This window comes from Grammomys surdaster, unplaced genomic scaffold (genome assembly GCF_004785775.1).
Source record: "Grammomys surdaster isolate TR1022 unplaced genomic scaffold, NIH_TR_1.0 97, whole genome shotgun sequence".
In the NCBI taxonomy this organism is placed as follows: Eukaryota; Metazoa; Chordata; class Mammalia; order Rodentia; family Muridae; genus Grammomys; species Grammomys surdaster.
Window position 1 is genome coordinate 18431588 of NW_021604576.1, and position 11503 is coordinate 18443090.

General features: G+C 44.4%; 1 protein-coding gene across 2 annotated transcripts in view; it reads left to right on the forward strand.

Moving 5' to 3' along the window:
• Rragd (Ras related GTP binding D) overlaps positions 1-11503 on the forward strand; it is a 35445-nt gene that overhangs the window by 11567 nt on the left and 12375 nt on the right. For both annotated transcript variants that reach the window (XM_028780310.1, XM_028780318.1), the window contains exons 2-4: positions 3591-3886; positions 9524-9723; positions 10528-10642. In XM_028780310.1, the coding sequence (XP_028636143.1) occupies positions 3591-3886; positions 9524-9723; positions 10528-10642 (611 nt within the window). The remainder of the gene's footprint in view (positions 1-3590; positions 3887-9523; positions 9724-10527; positions 10643-11503) is intronic.

Sequence of the window (11503 nt, forward strand, 5' to 3'; positions counted from 1 at the left end):
TTTTTTTTTTAGTTTTTTTCGAGACAGGGTTTCTCTGTGTGGCCCCCTTCCTTTCTTCCTATGCTGTCTTGCCTTCCTTTCTTCCTATGCTGATGATCCAGCTTGGAACCTTGTGTATTCTAGACACATACTCAGCCCCTGTTTAATTCTCTGTATTGCCAGGATGTGCTACAATTTGCTTATCCATTTACCTTTTGTTAGATATTTGAATTGTTCTTAGTTTTTCAGTGTTATGATTAAAGTTGGAATGAGCTTGGGTTTTCCTCCCCCCCCCCCCCCCGTGTGTGTGTGTGTGTGTGTGTGTGTGTGTGTGTGTTTGTGTGTGATGCTTCTTGCCTTGCTGGGTATTGAACCAAGGGCCTCTCTAATGCAAGAACTATAAAGCCAGACCCTTCTGCCTTTTGTTTTTCTGAGACAAGGCCTCATATTGTACAAACTGGCCTTGAGCCGCTCCCTCCTAAGCACAGGGCTTATAGGCACAAATGACTGTGCCTGCCCTTTTGGGAACTTCTTTGGTAGATAGTGGAACTTCTGAGTGGCACTCCAGATGCCATTGGTGCTTATTTTACAGCTTCCAGGGTTTTCTCTCTCCTTACCAGTCCTTGTGGGTATTGAGTGCACCTTTCATCCTGTCTTCCGTCCCCACAGTATTTTTATATCCATAATCCGTGACACTTTCTTGGATTGCTCACAGGCTGATACAGTCACTGTCTTTAGTTTCCGTCTCTGTAAGTTGGGGTTTGTTCAGATCCTTTGGAGGACTTGCGTCTTCCATTTGTCCAGCCTGTATTCTCTGTAATCAGCACTTTAGTCTGGGCATTTCTTGCATGTTCAGCGTTTGAGGAATGTCTACAAGGAAGATTGAGCCCTATTCATTGTAGCAAGAATTACTACACTCTGGTTCTCTGGGCCAGCAGGCTCCTGTCTTTGTGTTGCTTAAGGTTCTCTCGTAACCACTTTGTGTTTCAGGCTTGGCTTTCCACATGTGTGTATTTGTCCAGCTACTATTTATAGTGCACATTCCTTTTAGGGATTCAGTTTGGAAAGGCATTAGCGTGACCTGAGTCCGTGGTCTTAATTTCCTGAGGTAGACTTGTCACAGCAGTCCTGTGTATGTATCACTGATGAGGAAGGAGCCTTTAGGTGTATTTCCTTCCCTAGATCACAACTTGTATCATTGTATCATTAGCCACTTGTTGAACTAGAGAAGACAGTAGGCATGGTGCTGGGGGTAGGGGGCGGGGGAGGTGTACATGGTTGGAGGAGGTGTGATGGGGGGGCGAAGAGTGTGACAGGTGATGTGGGAGAAGTGTGTGATGGGGGGAGGTGCATGGTGTGGGGGAGGTGATGTGAGGGAAGTGTGTGATGGGGAGGTGTCCATAGGCATACCATGCCCTCCTGTAAATGAAGAAATGTCATTAGAATAATTCCTAAATTGAGTTGTACTTTGTACTTTGTATACTGCATTTCCACATGCCCTTTTATAGTATGTAGCTCAGTGGTTTATCTCTGTTGTAGCTTGAATCAGCACCCCGCTCCATTTTCATGGCTCATGAATGTTCCATCATATGACTATGTCACATTCTATGTACTCATTAATGAGTTGATGGGCATTAATTCTGTTGTGTCTGGTTTTGGCTATGAAGTGAACATTCATGTACAGGTTTTTGTTTGGGCATATGTTTTGGATTTGTTGTTGTTGTTGAGATAGGGTCTCGAAGCCAGGCATGATGACACACACCTTTAATCCCAGCACTTGAGAGGTTAGAGGCAGGTTAGAGTTCAAGGGCAGCCTGATCTACACATACAGAGTTTCCAAGACAGCTACACAGAGAAGAAACTCTGACTTGAGAAATGGGGGTAGGGGGTAGGGATGGTACGGGGAGAACCAACCAAACAAGTTGTTTTCTTTTTATACTGTATGTGTGTATGTGTATGCATGTAGAGTTATCCAAGGAGGCCAGAAGAGGGTGCCAGGTGCACTGGAGCTGGAGGCACAGGTGACTGAACTCTTGACCTAGGTGTTGGGAACTGATGAATTCTGCTCCTTTGCAAGAGCATCAAGTACACTTAACTTCTGAACTGTCTCTGAAGTGCCTATCTTTTACAATTTTTATATGTAGCTTGTGCCTTTCCTTCCTCTATGATTACAGCTAAAAAACAGGCCACGGTCTCCTTTGTCTACTTAGTTTTCTTCCTAAGAGCTTAATTTTAGCTCCTTAGTTGAGGTGTTTGGTCCATTTTGAGTTAACCTGTATGTGGTCTCAGGTCTCAGTCTTTGTATATGGAATACTACCAGCTGGCCCAGCATCTTTAGCTGAATGAGGCTTTATGCAGTGTAGCTCAGGTTGGTCCAGACCTTGTGATTCTTTTGAGTTAGCCTCTCAGGTTAAGGAATTCCCGGGAATTATAGGTGTAAATCGCCAAACCTGCTTGAGTCTTAATTACTTTAGGTCCTAGATTTCATTTAACTGCCATAACAGCCCTGAGAAATGCTTATTATCATCACCAATTACATTTTATGCCTTTTTAAAGCTGATCTTTTTTATTTTTTTTTATTTTTTTATTTTTGGTTTTTCGAGACAGGGTTTCTCTGTGTAGCCCTGGCTGTCCTGGAACTCACTCTGTAGACCAGGCTGGCCTTGTACTCTCGAACTCAGAAATCCGCCTGCCTCTGCCTCCCAAGTGCTGGGATTAAAGGCGTGCGCCACCACCGCCCGGCCTGATCTTTTTTTAAAAAAAAATTTTTTTTCTATTATTTTTTAAATTATGCATAGACAATATATGTGTGACTGTGGGTTTGTGTATATGACTGTGGTGCCCACAGAGTCCAGAAGAAAAGGTTGGATGCCCTGGAGCTGGTACAGTGAAGCCACCAGACATGAGTGCTGGGAACCAAACTCCAGGCCTCATGGAGCAGTCACTTGCTGGGCATGGTGGTGGCTCATATCTTTTATTCCAGTGCTCGGAAGGCAGAGGCAGGTGGATCTCTGTGAGTTCAAGGCTAGCTTGGTCTTCATCTTTAAAGCGAGTTCCAGGGTAGCTAGGGCTACACAGAAAAACCCTATCTGGAAAAACAACAACAATAGCCACTGAGCCATCTCTCCAGTCCCATTTAATTTTAATGTTAATAACTGTTTGTGCTTATCTTACCAGATGAAAAGGGTGGGCCTGTCTAAATCTCATGTGCTCTCTCACTATCTGAATAAGAAGCTTCTGGTCTGCGCCTGTGTTCTTCAGGCCCATGAGGACAGTAGCCAGCAGGTTACCAAGAGTACCTCATTAGTGTGTGGATACTCTGACTGCTCTGAAGACCTGAGTTCTATTTCAGGCAGTGAGCTCCAGGAATCCTCTGCTTTTTTTGTATTCCAGAGTCTGCTTGAGATGGTGGCCCGTACAGCAGCATGTATGAAGGGGTTAGGACAGTTTTCAGGGTTGTGATCTCCCTCTGCTGTCCCTCTATGGTTGGTGGTACAGATGGCACTGTTTGGAAGAATGGCATCAGAGTTATAGACCATCTGAGGAGAAAGGAAAATGCCCCATTAGCTGCCATGAACAACTCACTTTATCCTGTTCTGGGATTCTTCCAGTTCTGGACTTCAGTGACCCCTTCAGCACTGAGGTGAAGCCCAGAATCCTGCTCATGGGTCTCAGAAGGAGCGGCAAGTCGTCCATACAGAAAGTTGTCTTTCACAAAATGTCCCCGAGCGAGACGCTGTTCCTGGAGAGCACCAACAGGATCTGCCGGGAAGATGTCTCCAACAGCTCCTTTGTCAACTTCCAGATTTGGGACTTCCCAGGGCAGATTGACTTTTTTGACCCTACATTTGACTATGAGATGATCTTCCGGGGCACAGGAGCACTGATCTTTGTCATCGACTCCCAGGTAAAGTTGTGTGTGTTTGAGTGTGTGTGTACACATGGGTGTGTATATCATATACATATGCATGGGTGTGCAACATGTGTGCGCCATAGCCCATGTGCGTGTGTGTGTGTGTGTTGGGGGGGGGCTGGGGCTGTCAGAGGCAGTCTTCTCTCCTGCACCTGTGGGATCAGAGGATCAAGCTCAGATTGTCAGGCCTGAGCCAAGTACCTTTACCTGCCTAGTCATCCTGCTGGCCCGGTGGGGTGGTTTAGGTTTTTAAATCTGCAGTAGGCTGTCCTATCATACAGAATTTCTAGAGCCCTCAGACTTTGCAGCAGAGAAATGGCTCCTGCCTAGTCATAGCCCAAACACACTTAACTTCCCAGAGGAAGGCCAGATCCCAGAAGATATGCGGAATGACAGGTCCTCTGCAACAAAATTTACTTAGAAGGTTACATTTTACAGTGTTTACTTTCTAGGTAAATACAATTCTAAGTGAATTTTTTTTCTTCAGAATCAAAGTATTACTTGATTTTGTAATGTGTATGTCTGAACAGCTTGTGTATCTGGTGCCTGCAGAGGCCAGAAGAGGACATTGAATCTCCTTGAACTGGACAATTGTGAGCTGCCATGTAGGTGCTGGGAATTGAACCTGGGTCCTCTAAAAGAGCAACCAGTGCTTCTAACCACTGAGCCATTTCTTTAGCCCTCGAATCAAATTATTATTAGTAGTATATTTTTGATCACGGTAACTATTTTATAGATTACTATTAAAATGTGAGGTAGGTGTCTCCTAGGAAGATGGACAGTTCATGACTTTTTCCACAGTTCACATCTGTGTTTGGATAACCAGCTCCACTTTTGTGTTTTTGCTCCCATGGCTGAGAAATGTGTTCACGTAGATAGGTTGAGGATACAGGTTTTGTCATAGCATTGACTCAAGAATTTAAAATCCTCCCAAGTTCTAGTTTTCTGTCCTAAGAATTATTTTTAGTAGTTTGTTAACAGATCTGTGTAAGTCCTCCTTCAAATTAGTTATAAAGGAAATGAAGAGGGGTCCCCTGACTGGTGAGGGCCCTGCCCCATTCTCCAGCTGCTAGTCGATCTCACCGTCTCCTCTGACTGGGACTTTGTCCCTCGTGTAAAGGGGAAGAAGGAAGATCAGGCTGACCACGCTGGGAAGGGTGTGTGGGGTTGGGTCCTCAGAGGGCCCTGAAACTCTGGTATAAGCTAGAGGTTTTCCCTGGCCTAAAGGAAGCAGGTTCTCCAAAGACTGCCAAACCCAGTCTAGAGTTGGGGTTTAGAGATTTCCCGGAAATGAGTTGCTTCTGTAGTCCTGTCAGCCTTCCAGGGTAAATATAGAAGTAACATCTTTAGCAAAGCATCGGCTACAGGAGGCTGCACTGTGTGTCTGGCTCTGAGGGCTCTCAGTGCATTAGGGATTCATTCTTCCTTCAGGGGAAGACTGTAGAGGGAGCGAGCCATGCCTGATGTGCGATGGGTTCACTCTCTGTCTAGGTCCACCCAAAGTTTGTGCCTGGACCTTTGGTGTGCCTAGGTCTCTTGGGAGCTTCCTGGTCCTCTCAAGTGTACTGACCGAGTTTTCTATCATGTCTCCCTTGCCCTCCTGTCTGTTTGCTGGGGTTGTAAATCGAGGAGCTAGGGGCCCAGGGAGCAGCTAATGTGTGCACAGTGCAGGACAGGGAATTCTGTCTTCCCCTAATGCTTCCCAGGGTATTTCTGCCGCCGTTTAAGTAACTGCCTATGAGAAAGTAGATCCTAACCAGAGCTAAAGATCATTTCAAGATGATGGCTTAGTAAATACTCAGATACCATACAGTGCTCTGTAGCAGGTCCAGTGCAAAGTGCATAAGGCATTTATGATATGGCTGTAATTTAGCCCCAAATGGGTTTAGTTACTTATTTTTACTTACTATTATTGTTTATTTTTAACCATGTGTACATGTGTGGGTCTGTGTATACGAGTACAGCTTCTTGAAGCAACCAGAGGTGTTTGCTCCCCTGGAAGTAGAGTTTTAGGTGGTTGTGAACTGGTAATATAGGAACTAGACTCTTCCAACTAGACTCCATCTTTCCAGGCTCAGTGTTTAGATAAACAATTTTATCCAATCATGAAGCAGGCTTTTCAGTTAGGTTAGTAAATGTGTGTGCTTTTTTTTTTTTTTTTAAGTTTACTGCAGGTCACAGAAAAGTCTAATAATGCTTGAGAAAGACCCTTCTTTTTTCCCTTTCTCTTCCTTCTTCCCTCCCTTTTTCCTTACCTCTTCTTTCTTTGAGTCAGGGTCTGTTGCTCAGGCTGACCTGGCACTTATGGCGAGGCTGGACTCACAGCACCCTTCCTACCTTAGCCTCTTAGGAAATGTTGAGATTGCAGGCATGAACATCTTGCTTCCCTCTCTGCCCCCTGGGGACAGGGTACAAAAGCCCAGGTGTCACACATAAGCTGGGAAGGGTAGGGAAGAGCAGAGCAGACAGGAAGGTCACTGGGGTTTGCTAGCTGTCAGCAGAGCTCCAGACTTGATGAGAGACTCTTGTCACAGAATCAGGTTAGTATGATAGAGCATGTGCACACATGCATGTTTATGTACACATGCACTGCACGTGCACACACACGCACACACACACACGTCTGTAATCCTCTGTTCTAGTGATGATGCTACTTGAGGTGAACCCAGAGCCTGCCTTGCACATGTTACACAAGTGTTCTTCCACAGTGCCACACTCTTGAACCTTTACAATTCTTACTTTGAGATATAACCTCACTAAATTTTGGCTGCAGGCTTGTGATCTTGTACCTTTTGTGGCAAAGATAGCTGAGATCACAGACTTGTACTTTTGTACCCCACATTTTCTTCCTTTTAATGGCATTTTACGTTTTTAGGGTCTTTTAGGCAAAGTTTGCATACTTTGCCCTGAACCACCCTGCTAGTCCCTGATTTATTTACTTTTAATTACGTATGTGTGTGTACAAGAATGCAGGTGCCCAAAGGAAAACCGAAGAGGACTAGCAGTGATCCAGAGGTCTGAGTAATGTGTTGAGATGAGAGTCTGCCTGAAGCAGGGGATTCATGGACTACATTGGGAATACACTGGTCACAGACTCAGCTGTGACCTCACAGCAGCTGTTGGGGCGAGCTGTGTGTTCACGAGACTCATCCCTGAACTGACAGGTCATTGGACATGTTTGGAATTTCCATCCACAGGTCTTAATATGTGACACGTGACAAGCCAACTCTAAAGCAAAATTTCAGAATAAGTCTCCTAGGCATAACACTGAATGAAAAAGACATATATACAACTTGATTCATTTTTTTTTAAAAAAGATTTATTTATATGAATGCAAAAACACTGTAGCTGTCTTCAAACACCAGAAGAGGGCATCAGATTCCATTACAGGTGGTTGTGAGCCACCACCATGTGGTCGCTGGGAATTGACTCAGGACCTCTGCTCTGGAAGAGCAGTCAGTACTCAACCACTGAGCCATCTCTCCAGCCACATTTTTTTTTAAACACTTCTTTATTCAGGACACATGGCATGATGTTTCTGTGGAGGTCAGAGGTCAGCCTGAGGGACGCTATTCTTCTCTTGCTACCATATAGATCTTGTGGACTGAACTCAGGGTATCAGGCTTGATAGGATTACCACCCTGCCATCTTGCCTACAACTTGATATTTCTGTGATTTTTGTTTTGTTTTTAAAGCAAGCTTTGGAAAGATTTAGTAGAAGAAACCTTTCTGGTTTCCTTTTTCCTGGTCTGTTCTGCCAAGTGTCTAATATCAGAATCACCTGGGCCACTGATTGCCATGGTGCATGCTCTGTAGTATTTCCAGTGTGGTGTGCCTGATTCAATGTTATTACTCCTGTAGAGAGTGATATCAGCTTTGGCAAACATGGCATAGTATTCTACTTCAGACTTCCTCAAAGCTAACTGGATGGTTGTTAGCAACGACCACCAATGTCCCTCTGCTCTGTCTGATCATCTTTAGAGTCTTCTTATACCCCTGCATGTACATTCCTCTGTACAGAACAAGTTGGAGCCTAGAGTTGATTATCTCAGAGACCGTCTTTGCTGGTCCCGTGTGCCTGCATTAAGTCAGGGATGGCCCCCAACCAAGAGCAACTCCAAGCTGACATTTCTTAAGTTTTAAAACAATGTAAATGCTGTTTGGATACATGTGTTGACTGCAGTGTAAACAGATGAGTGGAATAAATACCTTCACATAGTGAAAGGAGGAAGAGGATGAAGAAGCTTTGGTATTGATCATTCAGCTCATTTTCTCTTTTCTTTCTCTCTTTCTCTCCCTCCCCCCCCCCCCACCTACTCGCCTGCCTTCTTTCTGTTCGTCCATCCATCTGTCTTTCTTTCTTCCCCAGACAGTGGTTCTTTGTGTAGCCCTGGTGGTCCTGGAACTCACTCTGTAGAACAGGCTGGCCACAAACTCAGAGATATGTGCCTACCTCTGCCTCCCAAGTGCTAGAATTAAAAGTCAAGTGTTACCACTGCCCAGAATTGATTTTTCTTATTTAAAAGACAGAAAAAAATGACATCAGGACTCAATTCCAGAACCCCATGAATAATACTAGGCAAACGTTACCCTTGAGTTGCATCGCCAACTCTATTTGTTTGTTTGCTTAGAATTATTTATGTATATGAGTATACTTCAGACACACCAGAAGAGGGCCTCAGATTTCATTACAGATGGTGTAAGTCCTCATGTGTTGCAGGGAATTGAACTCAGGACCTCTGGAAGTGCAGTCAGTGCTCTTAACTGCTGAACCATCTCTCCAGCCCCATTTGTTTGTTTTGAGACAGAATCTCAAAGACTATCCCAGGCTGGGATAGTCAAAACAATCCTCCTGTCTCAGCCTCCCCACTGTTATGATTACAGGTGTGAGCCACCATTCCTGACACTGATAGTTTGATTACTAAACACAGGTGTTTATTATTTTATTATATAGCGGTAGGAAGGAGGAGAAAATAGTATTGTGGTGTTTGAAACAATTGCTCTAGACCAGGAGTCTCAATCTCTCTGTACAGGGCCAGAAGTGGAGGCTCTGGGGACTACACTGTCTGTGGGAGTCCCCAAGGAAGATTCCACACATCTGCAGTGTGGCACCAAGCAGCCCTGTAGAACAGACAGACAGACAAGCATGATTGGGCTGACTTCCTCCCATGTGGCTTAGTTAACAAAAGCCAGTGAAGGTTTGCTGACTTCCTGGATTACTGTTAACTCCTCTCTCACCCTCCTTCCCAGCTTTATTTCGTCTCCATCTGTACTCTTCTTCAGTTCCTTGAGAGCCCTGGGAAGCCGGGAAGCATCCTGTCCCTTGGGGGACTTAGGGAATTGGTCCAGTTTCTTGGAACTCCAGCTCTTGTCTTTACAGCTATCAACAGCCTATACTATGACTACCCAAACCAGCTGTGTTTTCTTAGCTTCTGTGTTAACAAACTTAGGTTTGTATACTTGAAGTCTGTGAAGCCAGATTTTTTTTTATTTTATTTTATTTTTTTTTTTTGGCAGGGGTGTTGGGAGTTTGGGAAAAGTAGTTTTAGAGGTCATAGCTATGTATTTCAAGGTACTGAGTGTGTATGGAAGGTTCTGGAAACAAAGCTGAAGGCATGAACTTTGTTCCAGGATGACTACATGGAAGCGCTGGCCAGGCTCCATCTCACAGTGACCAGGGCCTACAAGGTGAACACAGATATCAACTTTGAGGTGTTTATTCATAAAGTAGATGGTCTGTCAGATGATCATAAAATTGAAACCCAAAGAGACATTCACCAGAGGGCAAACGATGACCTTGCTGATGCTGGATTAGAAAAAATTCACCTGAGGTAAGAACTCTCAGGGTCCTGGTCCTAAGAGAGGTTGGAGCAAGTGGGTTTTGGTTTCAGTCACCCCAGGCTAGGTGAGAACTGGCTGGCATAGACAGCATGGATGGCAGTTTACCTGTTTATCTGTTTCAGGATGGGATAGGGTCAAAGATGTTTTGCACTTGATAAATGCTAACTTTTGGTGAAAAGTAGTGTTTTTTACTTTTGTATTCAACAAATTGTCAAAACTAAACTTCTCATCTCATGTAAGACACAACGAAACCCATGACTCTAACCCAGGATGCTAATTGGTGCTCAGTAGTACAGTTCTTGTTAACAGGATGGTATTTATAACAGATGAGACTTAAAGTCATTAGGATAGGAATTAAGAGGACAATTTCTCCCATTTGTTTTGTGGGGTAGGATAGATAGTACATTCATCCACCTACCAGATGGATAGTATATGTGTTATTGATTTTGAAAATTGGAAGATGAAAAAACTGAGGTGCTTCAGTATTGATGATTTCAAAGCTACTGATTATTCAATAGAGGCTCGTGTAGGGAGGGTGAGTAGCACGTAAGGATGCGCAAATGGATAACAGTGGCCAAACTCTGAAGCTTGCCAGGCAGTAAGGAATGACCCTAGTTCTGGTACTAGGGATCGAGGAGGCTGCCTGTCAGGACATACTTGGTTTTGAGCAGGGTCATTGTGAATTCTAGTGCTTGTCTGTTAGAGATGGACAGAAAGAAGAATACTGGTGCTAGTGAAAGAGCCTAAGACCACTGCTCAGACGGAGCCTGGTGAAATGCTGCCTTCTCTTTCAGCTTTTATCTGACAAGCATATATGATCATTCAATATTCGAAGCCTTCAGTAAAGTGGTTCAGAAACTGATCCCACAGCTCCCGACGCTGGAGAATCTGCTGAACATCTTTATCTCCGTAAGTAGATGCTTTGTTCCTGCTTGGGTCATTCGCAGGATTTCCAGAGCAACATGGCGAAGAGTCAAAAGTTGTGATGCCTGCCTGCATTTCGGGTCACTTTAGTATCACTCTTGAAGATTACTCCTACGTAATGTTAGAGCCTTTAAGATTTAACTCTGAAAATGTATGAAAATCCTCAGTACGCTTGGATTGCTTGTTCAAGTGGGAGGCAAGCATCAGTATTAATGAAGCCACCCCTTAGCTATTGAGCAAAAGTCCTGGTTTTGGGGCCAGCAAGTTGGCACAGCAGAGACACCTGGTGCCAAGTCAGAAATCAAACCATGGGGACCATGTTACAGGGAGAGAACCAACTCCTTCAAAGTTGTCTTCTGACCTCCACGTGTTTGCTGTTGCAGACCTAACCACCCCAAATACATAAATAAATATAAGAAGATATCGTTAAAACCCCTTGGTTCTGTCAGTGAGGTCTGTGTTTGAATACCACAGGTTCAACACTGTGTCCCTGATGAGCCTAGTGAGCCAGGGTTAAGGGAACGCTGCCCGAGTGGTTTACCTCAGACAAATAACTTGGGCTAATGCTGCCTTCAGTTTCTTTTTCAAGTCCATCATAAAATTTACGACAGTAGATTTAAAGTGCAGTAAAACTGGACAACTAGAATCCCTTGTAATTTTTGCTTATTTATATATTACATTGAGTGTTAGGATTCGAGCGCAGTTTGGACAGACAACACCAAAGCCGATCCGATCCGGTTCCAAGGGAAGGGGTTTATTTGGGGAAGGGAGTGGGAGAGAGGAACGGGAAGATGGCGAGTGAAGAGAGAGAGAAGTAGAGAGGAGTAGAGGCCGGCCATGACCACG